Source organism: Ranitomeya variabilis, chromosome 5, assembly GCF_051348905.1.
Source record: "Ranitomeya variabilis isolate aRanVar5 chromosome 5, aRanVar5.hap1, whole genome shotgun sequence".
In the NCBI taxonomy this organism is placed as follows: domain Eukaryota; kingdom Metazoa; phylum Chordata; class Amphibia; order Anura; family Dendrobatidae; genus Ranitomeya; species Ranitomeya variabilis.
Window position 1 is genome coordinate 436,327,984 of NC_135236.1, and position 27,856 is coordinate 436,355,839.

Below are 27,856 nucleotides of genomic sequence, written 5' to 3' on the forward strand. Positions count from 1 at the left end.
TTGGTGACCTGAAACATTTAAGTGTGACAAACATGCAAAAGAATAGGAAATCAGGAAGGGAGCAAACACTTTTTCACACAATTGTATATAGCCTAAAGGCTGAGTCACACATAACGATATCGTTGCAACGTCACGCTTTTGGTGACGTAGCAATGATCCCGCTAACGATCTTGTTATGTGTGACAGCGACCAACGATCAGGCCCCTGCTGGGAGATCGTTGGTCGTTGGGGAATGATCAGGACCATTTTTTGGTCGCTGATCACCCGCTGTCATCGCTGGATCGGCGTGTGTAGCGCCGATCCAGCGATGCGTTCACTTGTAACCAGGGTAAATATCGGGTTACTAAGCGCAGGGCCGCGCTTAGCAACCCGATATTTACCCTGCTTACCATTGTACAAGTTAAAAAAAAAACCAGTACATACTCACATTCTGATGTCTGTCACGTCCCCCGGTATCCACAGGGTTAAAACTGCTTTCGGCAGGAGCGCTGCTAATATGCACGCGCTGCTGCCGAGAGCTTCCCTGCACTGACTGTCAGCGCCGGCCGTAAAGCAGAGCGTCAACGCTGTGCTCCGCTTTACGGCCGGCGCTGACACAGTCAGTGCAGGGAAGCTCTCTGCAGCAGCGCGTGCATATTAGCAGCGCTCTTGCCAAAAGCAGTTTTAACCCTGTGGACGCCGGCGGGGGATGTGACAGACATCAGAATGTGAGTATGTAGTGTTTTTTTTTTTTACTTTTACAATGGTAACCAGGGTAAATATCGGGTTACTAAGCGCGGCCCTGTGCTTAGTAACCCGATATTTACCCTGGTTACCTGGGTGCTGCAGGGGGACTTCGGCATCGTTGAAGATAGTTTCAACGATGCCGAAGTCGTTCCCCTGATCGTTGGAGAGAGCTGTCTGTGACAGCTCCCCAGCGACCACACAACGCCTTACCAACGATCACGGCCAGGTCGTATCGCTGGTCGTGATCGTTGGTAAGTCGTTTAGTGTAACGGTACCTTAAGGGTACCGTCACACAGTGAAATTTTCATCGCTACGACGGTACGATTCGTGACGTTCTAGCGATATCGTTACGATATCGCTGTGTCTGACACGCTACTGCGATCAGACATCACGCTGAGAATCGTACGTCGTAGCAGATCGTTTGGAACTTTCTTTCGTCGCTTGATCACCCGCTGACATCGCTGGATCGTTGTGTGTGACACCGATCCAGCGATGTGTTTGCTTGTAACCAGGGTAAACATCGGGTAACTAAGCGCAGGGCCGCGCTTAGTAACCCGATGTTTACCCTGGTTACCAGCGTAAACGTAAAAAAAAACAAACAGTACATACTCACATTCCGGTGTCTGTCCCCCGGCGTCTCAGCTTCTCTGCACTGTGAGCGCCTGCCGGCCGGAAAGCGAGCACAGCGGTGACGTCACCGCTCTGCTTTCCGGCTATGGTGCTTACACAGTGCAGAGAAGCAGAATGCCGGGGGACAGACACCGGAATGTGAGTATGTACTGTTTGTTTTTTTTACGTTTACGCTGGTAACCAGGGTAAACATCGGGTTACTAAGCGCGGCCCTGCGCTTAGTAACCCGATGTTTACCCTGGTTACCCGGGGACTTCGGCATCGCTCCAGCGCCGTGATTGCAAAGTGTGACCGCAGTCTACGACGCTGGAGCGATAATCATACGACGCTGCGACGTCACGGACCGTGCCGTCGTAGCGATGAAAATGGCACTGTGTGACGGTACCCTAACACTATACATATATTATCACAAGGCTGTGATTGTCAGGGGCATGTAGTGTGCATGGTATTCCCAGGCACACAGAAATCTCCTTACTGTGTGCTTATCTCATCCATCTTTGTGTCCAACCTCTTGAACACTAATATCTTCGGTGTTCTGCTTGCATCCTGATCCTGACCCTGGTTCTGGCTTGTTTATTTCCTGCTTGTCCAGGTCCTGCTTGTTCATCCGGACCTTCTTATTTTTGATGTTCTTCTTGTGGCTTAGGAAGACAACTTGCTCTGATGTTATTAATGAGCTTGTGGATAGTTTGGGGCTTTTCAGCTGATATTGGAAAATGAACACTCCGTTTATAATGCCAAATGGTCTGCTGAGAGGGCTGAGTTGTTAGCCTCTGCTACTTTCAGTATTTGGAGATTGAATGGTCTGGAGCCATGCTGGATGTGGCTTGTTTATAAGAGAAAAAAAACAGAAGGCGGTGATTACATGAGAACAGTAGATGGTATAGTTCAGAAAGACTAGAAGCCCCCTACATGTTATATAAATGTGAATAAAAAACCCTATTTTGTCACTATCTGCCAATCATTTAACATGTATGGTGTCTTGCCATGACTCCAATGACAAATGTGACCCCAGATTCATTACCTTCATGGAGGAAATATTAGTGGTCTAAGCCTCATCTCAGCACAGTAGAGGGGCATAGACCAGCCACCTTTACACTTATTAGTAGCATTATGAATTTGGAAAAATAGATTAAAACTATGTGAAGCTATTATATTATGAGTCTGTATATAATATCTCCTCTAATATTTACTGGCACAGGAATATGTGGCGGACACATTCTAAGGGATTCCACCGAGTCCCAGTCAATACGCTGGAAAAACTTATGGGCTCTGATGTTATCATTGACTCCAAAGCGCCTGGCAAGATCTTCCCAGAAGAGCTACAAAAGAAGTAAAAAAATATTTAAAATTTAATAACTTAATAAATATTTAAATATAAAATCAAATGTTACATTTTATATATTTGTGTTTTTATACTGAAATCTACAATAATAAATGACCGGTAATATACTGAATAATATTACTACATCCCTACACACTGGACCTGCCAAGATATTGGGACATTTTTATCCCTTCCACCAACGGAGCTGAATATTATAGTAAATTACCACTAACATCACAATAACAAAATAACATAGCTGTAATATAACTTATATCATGTACTGACCTTTTTAATGATGTTCTTGCCCTCCTTGCTGGAAGCATTGAAGAGTCCTCGTTAGTATTTGGACCTGCTGGTAATCATGATGCTCAAAATGATGCCAAATGCGTACCAGTCCACTCCAGCATTGTACTCCTCCACAGCCAGCTCTCAGGAGCAATGAAGCCTGGTGTCCCAGCATATTCGGTGGCTGTCCGGTCTCCAGACCGAAGTCGGCAATCTTTATATGGCCCGTCGCAGCCAGTAAGATGTTCAAAGGCTTGAGATCTCAGAGAAGAAGCCACATGGATTCCTATCAGTGTCTGTTGTATAATTACACAGGCCAACAAAAAACAACTTTTTTTATGTTTCTTTGATGAAAATAGGCAAATATTACTAATTTTGGGTCGAGAAACTCAAATATACCCACAGAATTGTTTAATTAGCTCTCGTTTTTTAGATACACGCCATGGATGTATGTGCTGTAGGTAGCGAGAAGCATTCATTACAAGAGTATAAATTGCACACAAATGTCATGTTCAAACTTGAAATATTGTTTAAAATATGATTAAAATAGCAAGAACACAATACATTAACTGAACACAACAGTTCAGACAAGACCTATTCACGAGAACGCTTTCTTTTTGCTTGTCTATTGAAGTTTTCTTCTGGTACATCTCTGATTAATGTCCAACAGTAGTCTGCAAGCATGGAAGCATTCCACTTGCCCTGATATCTTTGTTCCATATTTAAAATATCTTGGTGGAATCGCTCACCATGCTCATCGCTTACTGCACCACAATTGTCCGGGAAGAAATCCAGATGAGAGTCCAGAAAGTGTATTTTTAATGACATGTTGCAGCCTAATTTATGATACTTCGTAAGAAGGTTATTCACAATATCAACATAGTTATCAACTCGTCTGTTTCCCAAGAAGCCACGTACAACATCTCTGAAGGCTTGCCATGCCGCCTTCTCATTGCCTTGTAGGATCTCGTCAAAATTTCCATCCCTAAGTAGGTCACGAATTTGAGGACCAATGAAGACACCTTCTTTCACTTTAGCATCACTGAGTTGTGGAAACTTCCCTCTGAGGTACTTAAAAGCATTTCCTTCTTGGTTCATTCCCTTAACAAAATTTTTCATAAGACCAAGTTTAATGTGTAGCGCCGGCAGAATGATTTTACTGCGTTCAACAAGTGGACAGTGTTGAACATTCTTAATTCCAGGACACATTTTGTCCCTTGTAGGCCACACTTTTATATTGTAGTGAGAAGATCTAGCACGGCTGTCCCACTCACATAGGAAACAGCAATATTTTGTGTATCCCAACTGCATGCCTAACAATATTGCAACCACTTTCAAGTCTGCACAGATCTGCCATTGGTGGTCACTGTATTTTATTGCGTCCAGAAGCAGTTTCATATTGTTGTAGGTTTCTTTCATGCAAACAGCATGGCCTACAGGAACGGAAGGAAGAACATTTCCATTGTGCAATAGTACAGCTTTTAAACTAACCTTTGAACCGTCGATGAAAAGTCTCCAATCTAGTGGGTTGTACTGAACATTCATAGCGGACATTAAACCATCAACACTGGTGCAGAAAACGAGATTGTCTTGCTTTTTAAAATAAACATGTAAATCTCTTTGTCGATGCCTATAGGCAGTCACTTTAACATTGTACAGTAGAAAGTTCCATTGTTTTAATCTTGAAGCCAGAAGCTCTGCCTTTTCTTTCGACAGGTCCAGGTCGCATATCAGATCATTGAGTTCACCCTGAGAAAGCAAATGTGGTTCATTTGATGCAGACTGTGAATCATATTCAAGATCTTGTGATGAACTTCCGGGCGATTCTTCCTCCTGATCTGATTCCAGTACATATTCCTTTGGAGGGCGAGGAACGGGAAGATCTTTCCCATGTGGGACTGGTCTTATAGCCGAGGGGATGTTAGGGTACTCAATAGTCCCCTTCTTTTTTCTTGACATGCCATGCTGAAGAGGAGCAACCATGCAGAAATAGCAGTCGTCTACATGATTTCTTGGCTCCCTCCAAATCATTGGCACACCAAAACGCATAGAACGTCCTTTATTCTTCAACCATGCAACCAGATTTACTGAACAACTATTGCAGCAAATGTGTGGAGCCCAGGGCTTCTCCTGATCACCAACCTTTACACCAAAGTAATGATGGTAAGCAGTCTTCACAAGTGGAGTAATTGGTCTTCTTTGGTTGGCAAATGTCACATAACCACACACGTAACAAAAATTGTTAACAATATTTGCACATTTACGAGGCATTTTCAAAGTGTAAATTCTCTCCACAAAATTACTGCAACAAGAGAAAGAGACTTCAATTAGTACAAACTATGCAGACACAATGAATAAAATGGCTGACATTGGTTCAACAGGTCTGTAATCAGGTTTACCAATACACATTTGTTGAAAATTCAAAATTTCCCTATTTTCCTGAATAATAATCTTAACCCCTTCCCGACATGTGACGGTATAGTATGTCACATGTCGGGACCCCCGCTTTGATGTGCGCTCCGGCGGTGAGCGCACATCAAAGTCGCGACATGTCAGCTGTTTTTTACAGCTGACATGTGCGCGCAATAGCGGCGGGTGAAATCGCGATCACCCGCCGCTATTAACTAGTTAAATGCCGCTGTCAAACACAGACAGCGGCATTTAACTACCGCATCCGGCCGTGCGGCCGGATATGAGCGCATCGCCGACCCCCGTCACATGATCGGGGGTCGGCGATGCATCAGGAAGGTAACCATAGAGGTCCTGGAGACCTCTATGGTTACTGATTGCCGGTGGCTGTGAGCGCCCCCCTGTGGTCGGCGCTCACAGCACACCTGCAATTCTGCTGTGTAACAGCGATCTTATGATCGCTGCTGCATAGCAGAGCCGATCGGGCTGTGCCTGCTTCTAGCCTCCCATGGAGGCTATAGAAGCATGGCAAAAGTAAAAAAAAAAAAAGTTTTTAAAAATGTGAAAAAAATAAAAAAAACATAAAAGTTTAAATCACCCCCCTTTCGCCCCAATCAAAATAAATCAATAAAAAAAACCCCCAACCTACACATATTTGGTATCGCCGCGTTCAGAATCGCCCGATCTAGCAATAAAAAAAAAGCATTAACCTTATCGCAAAACGGCGTAACGAGAAAAAAAATCGGAACGCCAGAATTACGTTTTTTTGGTCGCCACGACATTGCATTAAAATGCAATAACGGGCGATCAAAAGAACGTATCTGCACCAAAATGCTATCATTAAAAACGCCAGCTCGGCACGCAAAAAATAAACCCTCACCCGACCCCAGATCACGAAAAATGGAGACGCTACGGGTATCGGAAAATGGCGCAATTTTGTTTTGTTTTGTTTTTTGCAAAGTTTGGAATTTTTTTTCACCACTTAGGTGAAAAATAACCTAGTCATGTTAGGTGTCTATGAACTCGTAATGACCTGGAGAATCATAATGGCAGGTCAGTTTTAGCATTTAGTGAACCTAGCAAAATAGGCAAGCAAAAAACAAGTGTGGGATTGCACTTTTTTTGCAATTTCACTGCACTTGGAATTTTTTTCCCGTTTTCTAGTACACGACATGGTAAAACCAATGATGTCGTTCAAAAGTACAACTCGTCCCGCAAAAAATAAGCCCTCACATGGCCAAATTGACGGAAAAATAAAAAAGTTATGGCTCTGGGAAGGAGGGGAGCGAAAAACGAAAACGGAAAAAGCTCCGGGGGTGAAGGGATGACATGTATCTCAGCAACAAGAGCTAATAATGATTTTTAAGTAACATATTCGTTTTTAGGATGCTAAAATTATTACAAACCAGCTATTTTCATTTCAGACACATTTTCACTGTTGGCCAGTGTTATCAGTAATGCTGTATACAGTTCTAGCCATCCCTTGGGAGAATTAGATGTATTTCTAGTTACCGTGGATGATGCCCTTAGAATGCAGGTGTTGAATTCCACGCAAGTTCTGGTGTAGAATCTGTTGGAAAGAAAAAGGGAGAGAGTAGTATTTAGTGGATGAGAAACTCAAATACACACTGTTCAGTCGATTAGACAGGCAGAACTGTTCAGGATTTATATATATATATATATATATATATATATATATATATATATATATATATATATATATATATATATATATATATATATAGTGCAGTAGGGCAGTCGCACATATCTTACTTCTAGTGCAAGTTCACCTGAACCTGTTCATCTGAATACTAGAAACACAGGTAAAATTTTATTTTTACATTTAATGACCAATCCCAATATTAACCCCTTCCTGACATCGGACGTACTATCCCGTCGAGGTGGGGTGGGCCCGTATGTCCGCCGACGGGATAGTACGTCCAGCGCGATCGGCGGCGCTCACGGGGGGGAGCGCGGCCGAGAGTCAGCTGCATATCGCAGCTGACATCCGGCACTATGTGCCAGGAGCGGTCACGGACCGCCCCCGGCACATTAACCCCCGGCACACCGCGATCAAACATGATCGCGATGTGCCGGCGGTGCAGGGAAGCATCGCGCAGGGAGGGGGCTCCCTGCGGGTTCCCTGAGCCCCCCGCAGCAACGCGATGTGATCGCGTTGCTGCGAGGGTCTTACCTCCCTACCTGCCTGCTCCAGACCCGGATCCAAGATGGCCGCGGATCCGGGTCCTGCAGGGAGGGAGGTGGCTTCACAGAAGCCTGCTCAGAGCAGGCACTGTGAAGCAGCCTGCACTTCTCGCAGATCGGTGATCTGTCAGAGTGCTATGCAAACTGACAGATTACCGATCTGTATTGTCCCCCCCTGGGGCAAAGTAAAAAAAAAAATTTTCCAAAATAATGAAAAAAAAAAAAAAATATTATTCCCATAAATACATTTCTTTATCTAAATAAAATAAAAAAAAATAATAAAAGTACACATATTTAGTATCGCCGCGTCCGTAACGACCCGACCTATAAAACTGGCCCACTAGTTAACCCCCTTCAGTAAACACCGTAAGGAAAAAAAAAAAAAAACGAGGCAAAAAACAACGCTTTATTATCATACCGCCGAACAAAAAGTGGAATAACACGCGATCAAAAAGACTGATATAAATAACCATGGTACCGCTGAAAACGTCATCTTGTCCCGCAAATAACGAGCCGCCATACAGCATCATCAGCAAAAAAATAAAAAAAGTTAGTCCTGAGAATAAAGCAATACCAAAATAATTATTTTTTCTATAAAATAGATTTTATCGTATAAAAGCGCCAAAACATAAAAAAATGATATAAATGAGATATCGCTGTAATCGTACTGACCCGACGAATAAAACTGCTTCATCAATTTTACCAAACGCGGAACGGTATAAACGCCTCCCCAAAAAGAAATTCATGAATAGCTGGTTTTTGATCACTCTGCCTCACAAAAATCGGAATAAAAAGCGATCAAAAAATGTCATGTGTCCGAAAATGTTACCAATAAAAACGTCAACGCATCCCGCAAAACACAAAATCTCACATGACTCTGTGGACTCAAATATGGAAAAATTACAGCTCTCAAAATGTGGTAACGCAAAAAATATTTTTTGCAATGAAAAGCGTCTTTCAGTGTGTGACGGCTGCCAATCATAAAAATCCGCTAAAAAACCCGCTATAAAAGTAAATCAAACCCCCCTTCATCACCCCCTTAGTTAGGGAAAAATACAAAAATTAAAAATTGTATTTATTTCCATTTTCCCATTAGAGTTAGGGTTAGGGCTAGAGTTAGGACTAGAGTTAGGGCTAGGGTTATTGCTAGGGTTATTGCTAGGGTTGGGGCTACAGTTAGGGTTGGGGCTAAAGATAGGGTTTGGATTACATTTACGGTTGGGAATAGGGTTGGGTGTGTCTGGGTTAGAGGAGTGGTTAGGGTTACTGTTGGGATTAGGGTAAGGGGTGTGTTTGGATTAGGGTTTCAGTTATAATTGGGGGGTTTCCACTGTTCGGGCACATCAGGGGCTTTCCAAACGGGATATGGCATCCGATCTGAATTCCAGCCAATTCTGCGTTGAAAAAGGAAAACAGTGCTCCTTCCCTTCCGAGCTCTCCCGTGTGCCCAAACAGGGGTTTACCCCAACATATGGGGTATCAGCGTACTCAGGACAAATTGGACATCTTTTGGGGTCGAATTTATCCTGATACCCTTGTGAAAATTCAAAACTGGGGGCTAAAAAAATCATTTTTGTGAAAAAAAAAAAGAATTTATTTTCACGGCTCTGCGTTATAAACTGTAGTGAAACACTTGGGGGTTCAAAGCTCTCAAAACACATCTAGATAAGTTCCTTAGGGGGTCTACTTTCCAAAATGGTGTCACTTGTGGGGGGTTTCAATGTTTAGGCACATCAGGGGCTCTCCAAATGCAACATGGCGTCCCATCTCAATTCCAGTCAATTTTGCATTGAAAAGTCAAATGGCGCTCCTTTCCTTCCGAGCTCTGCCATGCGCCCAAACAGTGGATTACCCCCACATATGGGGTATCAGCGTACTCAGGACAAATTGTACAACAAATTTTGGGGTCTATTTTCTACTGTTACCCTTGGTAAAATAAAACAAATTGGATCTGAAATAAATTGTGTGAAAAAAAGTTAAATGTTCATTTTTATTTAAACAGTCCAAAAATTCCTGTGAAACACCTGAAGGGTTAATAAACTTCTTGAAAGTGGTTTTGAGTACCCTTGAGGGGTGCAGTTTTTAGAATGGTGTCACACTTGGGTATTTTCTATCATATAGACCCCTCAAAATGACTTCAAATGAGATGTGGTCCCTAAAAAAAAAAAAAAAAAAAAAAAATGGTGTTGTAAAAATGAGAAATTGCTGGTCAACTTTTAACCCTTATAACTCCGTCACAAAAAAAAAATGTTGGTTCCAAAATTGTGCTGATGTAAAGTAGACATGTGGGAAATGTTACTTATTAAGTATTTTGCGTGACATATGTCTGTGATTTAAGGGCATAAAAATTAAAAGTTGGAAAATTGCGAAATTTTCAAAATTTTCGCCAAATATTCGTTTTTTTCACAAATAAACGCAACTTATATCGAAGAAATTTTACCACTATCATGAAGTACAATATGTCACGAGAAAACAATGTCAGAATCGCCAAGATCCGTTGAAGCGTTCCAGAGTTATAACCTCATAAAGGGACAGTGGTCAGAATTGTAAAAATTGGCCCGGTCATTAACGTGCAAACCACCCTTGGGGGTGAAGGGGTTAAAGAAAAAAAAAGACAACTGCTCGTACAAGTAAGATAAATTAAAAAATATATATTTTATTAGATACAGATACATTTTTATTGTAACATGCCCACCAATCACTTTTTTTAATCTCAAATTAAACAGAAGTTTCTTTGAAATTATGTAATTCATTTTTAGGCGTTTCTAATGGAGAACTTTCTGGCATCTGGGATATCTTCATTACCTGAATAGTGTAATTAGAGGTTATACTATAAGTAAAAAACATCCCATATTATTCACTCCTGAATTCCCTGTATTAATAATAGTAAATCATGGAATATATTTGTGCATAGTTCTATGTTAATGATTAAGTTCCCTCTTGGTTATTGCCGCTATTGAATTATTATGCAATGGGCATGACATTTTTTCCTTCTATAGCTAATATTTAAATGGTGTGATGGGAATACATTTTCCACTACTTTTAGCAATAATTATTCTGATGTCTGTGGCATCACTAATAAATTCATCCATATCAGGATTCTACATTTTTGAAACTATTAGAACTAGGGGCCAATAGGTTTCTCGCAGAGCTAAAACTTTGGGTGCCATCCTTTCCCCCAGTTTTTTCACTGACAATTCTAAAAATAAATCTGCATTGCTTCAACAGAACGGATTCTGTGTGTGTGCATGAGATCTCTACATTTTTACACAGTGATGTGCAATACAAAGACATTCAATTATAACACTAGATAACACTTATAATTATATACTGTATATATTATATGTCACCGTGTACTTATAATTTCTCATTTTGCCTTTCTACGCAGTCAATTCTTCTCTTTTCTCTGCTCTATGTAGAAACAGGGAGTCTATTTTATGCGCATATTCATGACCTTAATCAGCAGTACCACGTGACCGCTCACTCAGGACGCCCTGCAGATGCTGAGACCAGGCATCGCTGGAGCAGGGTGAGTATCGTCTTCAAGGAGGGTGGGTGGGACTTGGAGGCGATCGGGGGCGGGAGGCGGGGCGGTCGGTCGCGTTTGTGACCCGGGACTAAAAAAAAAAAAAAGAAACAAACAAAAAACACCTTGCTCAGGTGCCGCCCCCCGCAATGTCGCCGCCCTAGGCACGTGCCCTCGAGTGCCTAGTGGTAAATAAGGCCCTATTCATAGGTGTATAGAGGCCCATTTCCAACGACCATCACTCCAGTGTTGTTATGGTACTTTGTGTTTGCTAACTGTGTAAGAAGGCTAATGGATGATTAGAATACCCTTGAAAACCCTTGTGCAAGTATGTTAGCACAGCTGAAAACAGTTTGGCTGATTAGAGAACCTATAAACCTGACTTGCCTTTGAGCTAGTTAAGAATCTGGAGCATTACATTTGTTGGTTCCAATAAACTATAAAAATGGCCAGAAAAAAAAAAAAAAAAAAAAAAAAAACTTTCATGTGAAACTCGACAGTTTATTCTTGTTCTTAGAAATGCAGGCTATTCCATGCGAGAAATTGCCAAGAAACTGAAGATTTCCTACAACGGTGTGTACTACTCCCTTCAGAGGAGAGCACAAACAGGCTCTAACCAGAGTAGAAAGAGAAGTGGGAGGCCCCGCTGGACAACTGAGCAACAAGACAAGAACATTAGAGTCTGTAGTTTGAGAAATTGACGCCTCACAGGTCCTCAACTGGCAGCTTCATTAAATAGTACAGGCAAAAAGCCAGTGTCAACGTCTATAGTGAAGAGGCGACTCCGGGATGCTGGCCTTCAGGGCAGAGTGGCAGAGAAAAAGCCATATCTGAGACTGGCTAATAAAAGGAAAAGATTAATATGGGCAAAAGAACACAGACATTGAACAGAGGAAGATTGGAAAAAAGTGTTATGGACAGACAAATCCAAGTTTGAGGTGCTTGGATCACACAGAAGAACCTTTGTGAGATGCAGAACAACTGAAAAGATGCTGGAAGGGTGCCTAACGCCATCTGTCAAGCATGGTGGAGGTAATGTGATGGTCTGGGGTTGCTTTAGTGCTGGTAAAGTAGGAGATTTGTACAAGGTAAAAGGGATTTTGAATAAGAAAGGCTATCACTCCATTTTACAACGCCATGCCATACCCTGTGGAAAGCGCTTGATTGGAGCCAATTTCATCCTACAACAGGACAATGACCCAAAGCACACCTCCAAATTATGAAAGAATTATTTAGGGAAGAAGCAGGCAGCTGGTATTCTATCTGTAATGGAGTGGCCAGCGCAGTCACCTGATCTCAACCCCATTGAGCTGTTGTGGGAGCAGCTTGACCGTTTGATATGTAAAAAGTGCCCATCAAGCCAAACCAACTTGTGGGAGGAGCTTCTAGATGCATGGGGTGACATTTATCCAGATTACATCAGCAAATTAACTGCTAGAATGCTAAAGGTCTGCAATGCTGTACTTGCTGCAAAGAGTGCATTCTTTGACGAAAGCAAAGTGTGAAGGAGAAAATTATTATTTCAAATAAAAATCTTTTTTTCGAACCTTGTCAATGTCTGGACTAGATTTAAAATTCATTTGGCAACTAATTTTTTCTTTTAGTTTTTTTTTTTTAACAATACATTTTTATTGAAAGTTTACATTTTACAAATAAGGCGATAGCAAATCTCAATACAGAGCTGTAATTGCAATATGCATAAGAGAGCATGTAAACGGTTGACAAACAAACAGACAAACTAACAACAGGGTAGGAGGCAAGGGAGGGGAGGAGGAAAGCACGAGGAGGGGGGTACGTTATGTCCAATTATCGTTAATGATTCAATCAGGATCAGGGGGATCTGGGTTGGTTAGATGAAATACAGGTGTGGCAAAGGGGGTGTGGTTGGCGTACTCCGCCCAGGGAAGCCATATTTTCTCAAATTTACTGACATTACCTGTAAGTATGGCAGATAATTTTTTGTTGATCATATACCAAGAAAGGCGTGTTTTAACCACAGCTAAATCTAAATTTGTTTTTTTCCATGCCAAATGTTTGGCTGCCAGGAATATGAATGCAATGAGGGTTTGTGTGTGTTTAGGGATGTTGGGGATGCGTTTGTTTAGTAAGGCCTCCCAAGGTTTTTTTTTTTTTTTAAGATTTATATTTGTTATAGAGTAAAACAAATGGTAGATTCTGATCCAACATCTACGTACAATCGGGCATAGCCACCATGTATGGAACATATCTCCTGCGGAATTGCACCCTCTAAAGCAATTTGGAGAGTAGTTGGCGACTGCCTTAGCCACTCTGGCTGGGGTCAGGTACCATCGGGTTAACACCTTATAGTTAGTTTCCAGCATAAGGGTATTTAATATTCCTCCAGTAGAGGAGGACCATTTGGCAACTAATTTGATTAATAAAAGTATGAGTTTTCATGGCAAACACAAATTGTGTGGGTGACCCTAAACTTTTGAACGGTAGTGTATTAAGATGACAAAAACTTTCACAGGATTTAGTGTTATAAGTACTATTTCTAAATACCTACAGTGACTTGCAGAAGTATTCACCCCACTTGGCATTTGTGTTTTGCGATCTCACAACCTGAAATTTCACAGTTTTTTTTTTTTTTTTTGAAGGTTTGCATCTGATCATGTAAAAACATACAACTTTAAATATTTGGTTGTCTTTTTTTGAGAAGCAAACAACAAATAGGACAAAATAACTGAAAACTTCAGTGTGCATAACTATTCACCCTCCTAAAGTCAGTACTTGTAGAACCTACTTTTGTGGCAATTGCAACTTCAAGTTGCTTTGGATAAGTCTCTATGTATAATTTTTCCACATCTTGCCAAAGGAATTTTTGCCCATTCCTCAAAGTCCCAGCTCATTCAAGTTGGATGGTTTTCTCTGGTGAACAACCATCTTCAAGTCTGAGCACAGATTCTCAATTAGATTAAAGGGAACCTGTCACCCCCAAAATCGATGGTGAGGTAAGCTCACCGTCATCAGGGGCTTATCTACAGCATTCTGTAATGCTGTAGATAAGCCGCCGATGTTACCTGAAAGAGGAGAAAAAGACAGATTATACTCACCCAGGGGCGGTCCCGCTTCGATGGGCATCTCAGGTCCGGTACAGCGCCTCCCATTTTCATTCCATGACGTCCTCTTCTGGTCTTCACGCCGCGGCTCCGGCGCAGGTGTACTTTGTCTGCCCTGTTGTGGGCAGAGCAAAGTACTGTAGTGCGCAGGCACCAGAAAGGTCAGAGAGGCCCGGCGCCTGCGCACTACAGCACTTTGCTCTGCCCTCAACAGGGCAGACAAAGTACGCCTGCGCCGGATCCGCGGCGTGAAGACCAGAAGAAGAGGACATCATGGAATGAAGATAGGAGGCGCCGGAGCGGACCTGAGACACCCATCGGACCGGACCGCCCCTGGGTGAGTATAATCTAACCTCTTTTTCTCCTCTTTCAGGTAACATCGGGGGCTTATCTACAGCATTACAGAATGCTGTAGATAAGCCCCTGATGACAGTGGGCTTACCTCATCATCGATTTTGTGGGTGACAGGTTCCCTTTAAGATCTGGGCTTTGAGTAGGCCACTCAAGAATATCCCTGTCACACCATCCAGCATCTCAGCAGATTAGGGAGGCACAGACCAGCCACCTTAAAGGGAACCTACCACCCCGTTTTTTAAAAATTAGATAAAAATAGTGTGAAATAGGGGCAGAGCTGGGCTTTACATTAGGGCCTTTTCGGTGCCTTTACACCCCCGTTAGGCTGCCCAAATACCTTTGTGAAGTGGCCGTTTTCTGCTGTCACTCAAGTGGGTCAGGTCGGATGGGCGTGGTCACAGCGCTGTTTGTCCCCCAGGATCCTGCTCATCATTACGTTGGTGGCGTAGTGGTGTGCGCATGTCCAAAGAAGATCCACTGCCCAGGAGATGAATAACGGCGCGGTCTTCGCTATTCAGCCGTTTACCGGTGGGCGCGGCCATCTTTCCTGTGGCCGCGCCTGCGCAGATGGAGCGCTCTGCTGCCCGGGACTTCAGGAAAATGGCCGCCGCGATCTCCATCTGCGCACGCGCGGAATCCCGCGCCATTTTCCTGAAGTCCCGGGCAGCAGAGCGCTCCATCTGCGCAGGCGCGGCCACAGGAAAGATGGCCGCGCCCACCGGTAAACGGCTGAATAGCGAAGACCGCGCCGTTATTCATCTCCTGGGCAGTGGATCTTCTTTGGACATGCGCACACCACTACGCCACCAACGTAATGATGAGCAGGATCCTGGGGGACAAACAGCGCTGCGACCACGCCCATCTGACCTGACCCACTTGAGTGACAGCAGAAAACGGCCACTTCACAAAGGTATTTGGACAGCCTAACGGGGGTGTAAAGGCACCGAAAAGGCCCTAATGTAAAGCCCAGCTCTGCCCCTATTTCACACTATTTTTATCAAATTTTTAAAAAACGGTGTGGTAGGTTCCCTTTAACTCTAATTAGTAACTTTGTGAATTTGGAAAAGGAGATTACAGCTATGTGAAGCTATTATAATATGAGCTTGTATGAAATATCCTCTTATATTTACTGGCACAGGAATCCAGAAGAGCTACAAAATAAGTAAAAAATGATTTACAATTCTAGAACAGCTTCATACATTTTTAAATAAAAAATAAATATTACAATCTGAAAACAAATTTTATAAGATATATATTAGTTTTTTTATGTAGAAATCGACAATAACACTGGGGAACACAATTTTTTTAAGAGTTAGGTCAGACAACTGTTCTTAATTAATTTTTGGATGCTGAATCCAGAAATGATCTCTGTTTTTCTCTATCACGTCAAGTTTTTGAACTATAGGATTTTTGTCTTCTCAAAAATATGTAAACTACTGTACCTAAAAAGTGTTTTTTTTAAATAGTACAAATATGAACAAAAAATGAAATATATAAGAAATAGGCATGACAAATATGTTTTTTAACACTATCATTTTTTTTTTTTTACAAAGGAGATTATATATATATATATATATATATATATATATATATATATATATATATATACACAGTATATGCAAGTATTTAAGGTAAAAATGTACATTTATAGCTTTTTCTGGAGTGTTTAACTTGAGGACAATCACGTTTGATGCTCCAGCAATAGTCAGCCATCATATGTACATCCCATCTACCCTGGTAACGGTCTTCCATAACCTTCAAATCTTGGTGAAATCGTTCACCTTGCTCATCGCTAACAGCACCAAGATTTTCCGGAAAGTTGGCAAAAGTTGGTAATCTTATTACAGATATCAGTGCAATTGTGCTTCTCTGGCAGGTAAGTTGTGCAGGAAAAACTTGACGTGCTAGAAAAAAAACTGACTACATTTTTGGAATCAGCATGCCAATTTTAGTATAAATCAGCTCAAAAACATAACTCAGCAGAAATTTTTTTTCAAATTGTTCCCCAGTGTAATATGTGACGAGTAGTTAAGACTATTACTACATCCCTATAGCATATTACATAGTTACATAGTTATTAAGGTTGAAGGAAGACTTTAAGTCCATCTAGTTCAACCCATAGCCTAACCTAACATGCCCTAACATGTTGATCCAGGGGAAGGCAAAAAAAAAACCCATGTGGTAAGAGTAAGCTCCACCATGGGGAAAAAAATTCCTTCCCGACCCCACATACGGCAATCAGACTAGTTCCCTGGATCAACGCCCTATCAAGGAATCTAGTGTATATACCCTGTAACATTATACTTTTCCAGAAAGGCATCCAGTCCCCTCTTAAATTTAAGTAATGAATCACTCATTACAACATCATACGGCAGAGAGTTCCATAGTCTCACTGCTCTTACAATAAAGAACCCGCGTCTGTTATTATGCTTAAACCTTTTTTCCTCCAGACGTAGAGGATGCCCCCTTGTCCCTGTCACCGGTCTATGATTAAAAAGATCATCAGAAAGGTCTTTGTACTGTCCCCTCATATATTTATACATTAACATAAGATCACCCCTTAGCCTTCGTTTTTCCAAACTAAATAGCCCCAAGTGTAATAACCTATCTTGGTATTGCAGACCCCCCAGTCCTCTAATAACCTTGGTCGCTCTTCTCTGCACCCGCTCTAGTTCAGCTATGTCTTTCTTATACACCGGTGTTATGATCCGGTGGTAGGATCACAAAACTGACCTGACCTGTAAACCAGAATATTAGTACAAGTTCTGGGGATGTGGAAGCTATACTGACCGCAATCCTGATCCTATCCACACACACTAAAGGCAGCCGTGGAGCGTTACCTAAAAACCTAGACGCCTCTTCACAGCCTGAGGAACTGGCTACCCCTAGAGAGAAAGCAAAGACCTCACTTGCCTCAGAGAGATAACCCCAAAGTTTTAGACAGCCCCCCACAAATAATAACGGTGAGTTAAGGGGAAAATACAAACGTAGAAATGAAACAGGTTCAGCAAATGAGGCCCGCTAACACTAGACAGACAGAAGATAGCTAGGAATCTGTGCGGTCAGTACAAAAACTATCAAAAACAAACCACGCAGAGAATACAAGAACCCCCACACCGACTCACGATGTGAGGGGCACACTCTGCACCCCAGAACTAACCAGCAAGCGAAAAATCACATTAAAGCAAGCTGGACTGAACTCATATATACTAAGAAACGTTTTCAAGGAAATAATGAGCAAAATGAACAAACAAGACTTAGCTTCTCCAGTAGGAGACAGGTCACAAGAGATATCCAGGAGAGATCAGAATCAGGACTGAATACAACGACAGCAGGCAACAAGTGAAGGTCCAGGTGAGTTAAATAGGAACAGCATAGCAGGAAATGAAGCAGCTGAGCCCAGCCACAGACCAGCCATATCGCTAAAGGCCACCAGAGGGAGCCCAAGAACAAACTCACACAGTACCACTCATGACCACAGGAGGGAAGTTTACATACCCCGGCAAAATTTTTGCTTTCTTGGCTTTTTTTCAGAGAATATGAACGATAACACCAAAACTTTTTATCCACTCATGGTTAGTGGTTGGGTGAAACCATTTATTGTCAAACTACTGTGTTTTCTATTTTTAAATCATAATGACAACCCAAAACATCCAGTTGACCCTGATCAAAAGTTCACATCCCCTGGTGGTTTTGGCCTGATAACATGCACAGAAGTTGACACAAATGGGTTTGAATGGCTACTAAAGGTAACATCCTTACCTGTGACCTGTTTGCTTGTAATCAGTGTGCATAAAAGCTGAGTGAGTTTCTGGGATCCAGACAGACTCTTGCATCTTTGATCTAGCTACTGATGTTTCTGGATTTTGATTCACAGAGAAAGCAAAAAAGTTGTCAACTGACCTACGGTAAAAGGTAGTTGCACTGTATAAAACAGGAAAGGGATACAAAAAAATATCCAAGGAATTGATAATGCCAGTCAGCAGCGTTTAAACTATGATTAACAAATGGAAAATCTGGGGCTCTGTAAATACAAAAGCACGGTCAGGTAGACCAACAAAAATGTTGTCCACAACGGCTAGTAAAATTTGTTTGCAAAACAAAAACCACAAATAACATCAGCTGAAATACAGGCCTCTCAGAAAACTAGCTGTGGCTGTTTCCAGATGCACAATAAGGAGGCACTTGAAGAAAAATGGGCTGCATGGTTGAGTAGCCAGAAGAAAGCCATTACTGCGCAAATGTGACAAAGTATCTCGCCTACAATACACAAAACAGCACAGAGACGAGCCTCAAAACTTCTGGAACAAGATAATTTGGAGTGATGAGACCAAAATTGAACTTTTTGGCCACAACCATAAACGTTACATTTGGAGAGAGGTCAACAAGGCCTATGATGAAAGGAACACCGTTCCTACTGTAAAGCACGGAGGTGGATCGTTGATGTTTTGGGGATGTGTGAGCTTCAAGGCACAGGAAACTCGGTCAAAGTTGAAGAAAAGATGAATGCAGCACGTTATTAGCAAATACTGCAGGCAAATTTGCACTCATCAGCCTGGAAGCTGCGCATGGGATATACAGTACTTGGACGTTCCAACATGACAACGATCCAAAAACACAAGGCCAAGTCGACCTGTCATTGGCAACAGCAGAACAAAGTGAAGGATCTGGAGTGGCCATCTCAGTCCCCTAACCTCAATATCATTGAGCCACTCTGGGGAGATCTCAAGCGCCAAGTTCATGCTAGACAGGAATTTACAGGAACTGGAGGCTTTTTGCCAAGAAGAGTGGGCAGCTTTACCATCTGAGAAAATAAAGAACCTCATCCACAACTACCACAAAAGACTTCAAGATGTAATTTAATGTTAGAGGGGCAATAGACAGTATTAAGAAATGGGGTATGTAAACTTTTGATCAGGGTCATTTGGATATTTTGGGTTGTCATTATAATTTAAAAAGAGAAAACACACAGTAGTTTGACAATAAATGGCTTCACCCTACCACTAACCATGAGTGGAGAAAAAGGTTTGGTGTTATCATTCATATTCTCTGAAAAAAAGGCCACTAAAGCAAAAATTCTGCGGGGGTATGTAAACTTTTGAGCACAACTGTATAGCCATCGCTGGGGTTGGAAGAATTCAATGTATTTCTTGTTACCAGTGGATGATGCCCTTAGAATGCAGTTGTATTTAGTGGATGAGAAACTCAGAAATACACACTGCTCAATCGACTAGACAGGCAGAACTGTTCAGGATTTTATATTTAAAAGGAATCTGTCACCCCTTGGGACGTATGTAACCTATTGATATGGGCATACAAGTAACAGAAATGTTACACTAGTCCTACCTGTATTCCTCATATTAATGGTCATGTTGCTGAGAAATGTTATATTTTTTTTTATGTTAATGATTTCTTCCAGGCTGCGGGGTGTGCGGTGCCTGGAAGAAACCTCTGCCTCCTGTTTTCATTGTAATTAGTGTTGAGCGATACCGTCCGATACTTGAAAGTATCGGTATCGGAAAGTATCGGCCGATACCGGCAAAATATCGGATCCAATCCGATACCGATACCCGATACCAATACAAGTCAATGGGACTCAGGTATCGGACGGTATTCCTGATGGTTCCCAGGGTCTGAAGGAGAGGAAACTCTCCTTCAGGCCCTGGGAACCATATAAATGTGTAAAATAAAGAATTAAAATAAAAAATATCGCTATACTCACCTGTCCGACGCAGCCGGGACCTCGGCGATTGTAAGCGGCAGCGTTGTTTCTTTAAAATTCGCGCTTTTACTTGCTTACGTGAATTCCCGGCTTCTGATTGGTCAGGGCGGCCATATTGCCGGGACGCGGACCAATCACAAGCCGTGACGTCACGGGAGGCTGGACACGCGCGCTTTTCAAAATAAGCGCGTGTCCAGCCTCCCGTGACGTCACGGCTTGTGATTGGTTAATGGCGGCCATGTTCCTGGGACGCGGACCAATCACAGCAAGCCGTGACGTAATTTCGTCACGGCTTGCTGTGATTGGTCCGCATCCCGGCAATATGGCGCCGTGACCAATCACAAGCCGTGACGTCACGGGAGGCTGGACACGCGCGCTTTTCAAAATAAGCGCGTGTCCAGCCTCCCGTGACGTCACGGCTTGTGATTGGTTAATGGCGGCCATGTTGCCGTGACGCGGACCAATCACAGCAAGCCGTGACGTAATTTCGTCACGGCTTGCTGTGATTGGTCCGCGTCCCGGCAACATGGCCGCCCTGACCAATCAGAAGCCGGGAATTCACGTAAGCAAGTAAAAGCGCGAATTTTAAACAAACAACGCTGCCGGTTCCTTCGCTGAGGTCCCGGCTGCGTCGGACAGGTGAGTATAGCGATTTTTTTTATTTTAATTCTTTCTTTTACACCTTTTTACATTAATGTTGTTTCGATACCGATATCCGATATTACAAAAATATCGGATCTCGGTATCGGAAATTCCGATACAGCAAGTATCGGCCGATACCCGATACTTGCAGCATCGGAATGCTCAACACTAATTGTAATCCTTTCCTCCTCTCATCATCATCAGTTACGGCCCTGGAATCCTGGGCCTGCGCCCTGCACTGCCTCAGAAATATTTACCTCATCCTCCCTTACTGTGACCTCCAGTGTGTGCGCCAATAAGATGCTCTCTCCCAGTGGGGAGAGCACCTTATTGGCGCGCACACTGGAGGTCACTGAAGCCAAAGTAGCCGGCGCCTGAATGCAGGGCCCATAGAAGGAAAGAAGAGGTACATATAATGGAGGGAGAGTGCGGGGCACAGGTGCAGGATTCCGGGGCCATAACTGACATTGATGGGAGGGGGTAAGTATTACAATAAAGACAGGAGGCAGGGATTTCTTCCACGCACCGCATGCCTCGGAGCCTGGAAGAAATCATTAACATAAAGACAGAATACAAGATTTCTCAACAACAACATATAAGGCACACAGGTAGGAATAGTGTGACATTTCTATTACCTGTATGCCCATATTAATAGATCATATATTTCCCGGAGTGACAAATTCCCTTTAATATATAATATATGCAGATATTTATCTACTATATAATTGTCTAAGGGTCACTTCCGTCTGTCTGTCACGGAAATCCCGCCTGAGGCCGCGACCAATCAGCGGCGGGCACAGTCCGACCGCGAATTGGCCCCTCCCTCCTCCCCTGCAGTCAGTGCCCCCTCCCTACTCCCCCCAGTCAGCGCCCACATAGTGTTAACTGGACTGCCTTACACCGCAGCATAACGCAGTGTAAGGCAGTCCGTTAACGCTGCCATTAACCCTCTGTGTGACCAACTTTTTACTATTGATGCTGCCTATGCAGCATCAATAGTAAAAACATATAATGTTAAAAATAACTAGATGGGTATTTCCTGAAGGAACTACAGATAGTGCTTTGGAATGGTGCTCGGGTTGCCCCAGCAAGACTTTCACATTTGGGTGGCCCGGGTCACTCTGGGTCCGATTTGGTGGCCCGGGTCCCCCTGGGTCCGATTTGGTGGCCCGGGTCCCCCTGGGTCCGATTTGGTGGCCCGGGTCCCCCTGGGTCCGATTTGGTGGCCCGGGTCACTCTGACTGACAGCAGGATAAGGGAATGGCTGATAACAGGGAGAATAGACTGAAAGCAGGACAGGGGAATGGCTGATAACAGAGAGAAATAGATGGGTATTTCCTGAATGAACTATAGATAGTGCTTTGGAATGGTGCCCGGGCTGCCCCTGCAAGACTTTCACACTTGGGTGCCCCTCAGGCGCTGGTTTGGTAGTTGTAGCCCCTCAGGGTTGAGGCCACTCTGGGTCCGATTTGGCGGGCGGCGCCACTCTGGGTCCGATTTGGTGGGCCGGGTCACTCAGGGTCCGATTTGGCGGGCGGCGCCACTCCGGGTCCGATTTGGCGGGCGGCGCCACTCCGGGTCCGATTTGGCGGGCGCCGCCACCCTGGGTCCGATTTGGCGGGCGCCGCCACCCTGGGTCCGATTTGGCGGGCAGCGCCACCCTGGGTCCGATTTGGCGGGCAGCGCCACCCTGGGTCCGATTTGGCGGGCAGCGCCACCCTGGGTCCGATTTGGCGGGCAGCGCCACCCTGGGTCCGATTTGGCGGGCTGTGCACCTCGGGATCCGATTTGGTGGGCGGATCACTTTAAGAGTTGATATTATCTGGCAAAACTGTGTCTTGGTACAGTTCGCAGGCGTTGGCATAGTAACTGAGTCTGACTGCGCATATCAATGAGCTAATCAGCCAGGTGGCAGTTATTTTTAGAAATTGCCTCAGAAATCAGGCCCATTATAAACGTTTGGGAAAATTTCCCTATTGAAATGCATTGAAACACTTTTTTCAAACGCAAATTGCGCCAAAACTACAAATCCGATCGACACGAAAAATACTTAGCACACCTCTTGTGGACGCTGGCTTCGAAATGACACCTCACTGGAGTCTGTGAGTGAAGCGGTTCGGGCCGCATTAACTGCGGACTGAATAATAATAAGAAGTTAACCACAATGGAATAACAGTATAGTGCTTTGTTCCAAAGCACTATAATAACTAGATGGGTATTTCCTGAAGGAACTACAGATAGTGCTTTGGAATGGTGCCCGGGCTGCCCCTGCAAGACTTTGACACTTGGGTGCCCCTCAGGCGGTCCGATTTGGTGGGTTGGGTCAATCTGGGTCTGATTTTGTGGGCGGGGTAAATCTAGGTCCGATTCGGTGGGCGGGGTCACTTTTGGTCCGATTCTGTGGGCGCGGCCACTCTGGGTCCGATTCGGTGGGCGGAGCCACTCTGGGTCCGATTTGGTGGGCGGGGCACCTCAGGGTCTGATTTGGTGGGCTGGGCACCTCAGGGTCTGATTTGGTGGGCTGGGTCACTCTGGGTCCGATTTGGTGGGCGGGGTCACTCTGGGCCCGATTTGGTGGAAGGGGTCACTCTGGGTCCGATTTGGTGGAAGGGGTCACTCTGGGTCCGATTTGGTGGAAGGGGTCACTCTGGGTCCGATTTGGTGGGCGGAGCCACTCTGGGTCCGATTTGGTGGGCGGGGTCACTCTGGGTCTGATTTAGGGGGCGGGGTCACTCTGGGTCCGATTTGGTGGGCCGGGCCCCTCGGGGTCCGATTTGGTGGGCCGGGCCTCTCGGGTTCCGAATTGGTGAGCGGGGTAATCTACTATCTAATTATCTAAGGGCACTTCCGTCTTTCTGTCTCACAACACCGCTACGTCATCATCTCGTGAGACCGCAATGCACTCTTGGGACCGGAGCGCGCAACAAGCATCGGGTACCGGCCACTCCAGGTGCAACAAGCATCGTGTACCGGCCGCTCTAGGAGGTGCAACAACCATCAGATACCGGCCGCTCCAGGAGGTGAGTATGTAACTTTTTTATTTTAATTCTTTTTTTTTTTAACAGGGATATGCAGTATACTATGTGACTGGACAATATACTACGTGACTGGGCAGTATAACTACGGGGCTCTGCGCTGTGTACTGCGCGGCTCTGCGCTGTGTACTGCGCGGCTCTGCGCTGTGTACTGCGCGGCTCTGCGCTGTGTACTGCGCGGCTCTGCGCTGTGTACTGCGCGGCTCTGCGCTGTGTACTGCGCGGCTCTGCGCTGTGTACTGCGCGGCTCTGCGCTGTGTACTGCGCGGCTCTGCGCTGTGTACTGCGCGGCTCTGCGCTGTGTACTGCGCGGCTCTGCGCTGTGTACTGCGCGGCTCTGCGCTGTGTACTGCGCGGCTCTGCGCTGTGTACTGCGCGGCTCTGCGCTGTGTACTGCGCGGCTCTGCGCTGTGTACTGCGCGGCTCTGCGCTGTGTACTGCGCGGCTCTGCGCTGTGTACTGCGCGGCTCTGCGCTGTGTACTGCGCGGCTCTGCGCTGTGTACTGCGCGGCTCTGCGCTGTGTACTGCGCGGCTCTGCGCTGTGTACTGCGCGGCTCTGCGCTGTGTACTGCGCGGCTCTGCGCTGTGTACTGCGCGGCTCTGCGCTGTGTACTGCGCGGCTCTGCGCTGTGTACTGCGCGGCTCTGCGCTGTGTACTGCGCGGCTCTGCGCTGTGTACTGCGCGGCTCTGCGCTGTGTACTGCGCGGCTCTGCGCTGTGTACTGCGCGGCTCTGCGCTGTGTACTGCGCGGCTCTGCGCTGTGTACTGCGCGGCTCTGCGCTGTGTACTGCGCGGCTCTGCGCTGTGTACTGCGCGGCTCTGCGCTGTGTACTGCGCGGCTCTGCGCTGTGTACTGCGCGGCTCTGCGCTGTGTACTGCGCGGCTCTGCGCTGTGTACTGCGCGGCTCTGCGCTGTGTACTGCGCGGCTCTGCGCTGTGTACTGCGCGGCTCTGCGCTGTGTACTGCGCGGCTCTGCGCTGTGTACTGCGCGGCTCTGCGCTGTGTACTGCGCGGCTCTGCGCTGTGTACTGCGCGGCTCTGCGCTGTGTACTGCGCGGCTCTGCGCTGTGTACTGCGCGGCTCTGCGCTGTGTACTGCGCGGCTCTGCGCTGTGTACTGCGCGGCTCTGCGCTGTGTACTGCGCGGCTCTGCGCTGTGTACTGCGCGGCTCTGCGCTGTGTACTGCGCGGCTCTGCGCTGTGTACTGCGCGGCTCTGCGCTGTGTACTGCGCGGCTCTGCGCTGTGTACTGCGCGGCTCTGCGCTGTGTACTGCGCGGCTCTGCGCTGTGTACTGCGCGGCTCTGCGCTGTGTACTGCGCGGCTCTGCGCTGTGTACTGCGCGGCTCTGCGCTGTGTACTGCGCGGCTCTGCGCTGTGTACTGCGCGGCTCTGCGCTGTGTACTGCGCGGCTCTGCGCTTTATACTGCGCGGCTCTGCGCTGTGTACTGCGCGGCTCTGCGCTGTGTACTGCGCGGCTCTGCGCTGTGTACTGCGCGGCTCTGCGCTGTGTACTGCGCGGCTCTGCGCTGTGTACTGCGCGGCTCTGCGCTGTGTACTGCGCGGCTCTGCGCTGTGTACTGCGCGGCTCTGCGCTGTGTACTGCGCGGCTCTGCGCTGTGTACTGCGCGGCTCTGCGCTGTGTACTGCGCGGCTCTGCGCTGTGTACTGCGCGGCTCTGCGCTGTGTACTGCGCGGCTCTGCGCTGTGTACTGCGCGGCTCTGCGCTGTGTACTGCGCGGCTCTGCGCTGTGTACTGCGCGGCTCTGCGCTGTGTACTGCGCGGCTCTGCGCTGTGTACTGCGCTGTGTACTGCGCGGCTCTGCGCTGTGTACTGCGCGGCTCTGCGCTGTGTACTGCGCGGCTCTGCGCTGTGTACTGCGCGGCTCTGCGCTGTGTACTGCGCGGCTCTGCGCTGTGTACTGCGCGGCTCTGCGCTGTGTACTGCGCGGCTCTGCGCTGTGTACTGCGCGGCTCTGCGCTGTGTACTGCGCGGCTCTGCGCTGTGTACTGCGCGGCTCTGCGCTGTGTACTGCGCGGCTCTGCGCTGTGTACTGCGCGGCTCTGCGCTGTGTACTGCGCGGCTCTGCGCTGTGTACTGCGCGGCTCTGCGCTGTGTACTGCGCGGCTCTGCGCTGTGTACTGCGCGGCTCTGCGCTGTGTACTGCGCGGCTCTGCGCTGTGTACTGCGCGGCTCTGCGCTGTGTACTGCGCGGCTCTGCGCTGTGTACTGCGCGGCTCTGCGCTGTGTACTGCGCGGCTCTGCGCTGTGTACTGCGCGGCTCTGCGCTGTGTACTGCGCGGCTCTGCGCTGTGTACTGCGCGGCTCTGCGCTGTGTACTGCGCGGCTCTGCGCTGTGTACTGCGCGGCTCTGCGCTGTGTACTGCGCGGCTCTGCGCTGTGTACTGCGCGGCTCTGCGCTGTGTACTGCGCGGCTCTGCGCTGTGTACTGCGCGGCTCTGCACTGTATACTGCGTGGCTGTGCAATATACTACGTGGACATGCATATTCTAGAATACCCGATGAGTTAGAATCGGGCCACAGTCTAATAATCATAAGACTACGGATAGTGGTTTGGAATTGTGCTGTACTGTCACTTTAAGAGCTGATATTATCTGACAAAACTTGTGACCTGGTGAGCTGATGTAGATTTCATAGGAGTTGGCATAGTAACTGTGTCTGACTGCGCATATCAATGAGCTAATCAGCCAGGTGGCAGTTATTTTTAGAAATTGCCTCAGAAACCAGCCCATTATAAACGTATAGGAAAATTTCTCCATTGAAAGACTTTTTTCAAACACAAATTGCGCAAAAACTACAAATCCGATCGACATGAAAAATACTTAGCACACCTCTCAGGAACGCTGGCTTCGAAATGACACCTCACTGGAGTCTGTGAGTTTAGCGGTTCGGGCCGCATTACGTGCGGACTGAATAATAAGAATAAGAAGAAGTTTACCACGGTGGAATAACAGTATAGTGCTTTGTTCCAAAGCACTATAATAAGAATAATAAGAAGAAGTTATCCACGGTGGAATAACAGTATAGTGCTTTGTTCCAAAGCACTATAATAAGAATAAGAAGAAGTTATCCACGATGGAATAACAGTATAGTGCTTTGTTCCAAAGCACTATAATAATAAAAAAAAATAATTATATACTCACCCTCCGGCCTTTCCCGCTCCTCGCGCATCGCTCCGGTCCCCACAATGCGTCGGCTGTGCAATATACTACATGGGCTGTGCTATATACTACTTGGCTGTGCTATATACTACGTGGGACTACGTGAGCAGTGTTATATACTACGTGGACTGTGCAATATACTATGTGGACTGTGCAATATACTATGTGGGACTACGTGGCTGTGTTATATACTAAATAACAACTTATAAAGCGTATCTGCATATTGTAAACCATCAAAATGTCAAAAGCAGATATCCATAAATACAAGGGACAATGTGACCTATCACTGTTATTCACAAAACCACCATAAAAAAGTTGATACTATAGTCCAAATTAATCCAAAAAATACAAGACTTTATTAAAATTACAGACATTAGTGAAAGGGAGATGAAAAACATAGCCATAACCCTACAAAAGCATGCTGTGCAAAAAATACGGGAGCACGTCTCCCTGGGCATCCACTACTAGGCATATAATGCTAATGATTGGTCTCTAAAAAATAATAAGACATCTAGCAACATATATGGAAAGCCAGTCCTCTGTAGATCACCCACTATCCACCATGATCACACCTCAAAAGAGCAGAATTTAATTTATAATTGATATTACCTTAGAGTCAAAGTGATCAGGATGTCCAGGGAGCGTGCGCCCACCCCAACGCGCGTTTCGGTGAAGAACCTTCGTCAGGGGGCATGTAACACAATGACGTTGTGAGTTTAAAAAGGCTGAGCCCG

At 45.7% G+C, this 27,856-nt stretch overlaps 1 protein-coding gene across 1 annotated transcript; it reads right to left on the reverse strand.

The window, feature by feature from the left end:
- Positions 1–2,003: 2,003 nt before the first annotated feature.
- LOC143773722 (uncharacterized) lies at positions 2,004–27,856 on the reverse strand. The gene is made up of 4 exons (XM_077261086.1): positions 27,732–27,856; positions 6,887–6,944; positions 2,966–5,267; positions 2,004–2,678 (listed from the first exon to the last, which is right to left on the reverse strand). The coding sequence occupies exon 3, from the start codon at positions 5,234–5,236 to the stop codon at positions 3,560–3,562; it is 1,677 nt and encodes a 558-aa protein (XP_077117201.1). The 5' UTR covers positions 5,237–5,267; positions 6,887–6,944; positions 27,732–27,856; the 3' UTR covers positions 2,004–2,678; positions 2,966–3,559.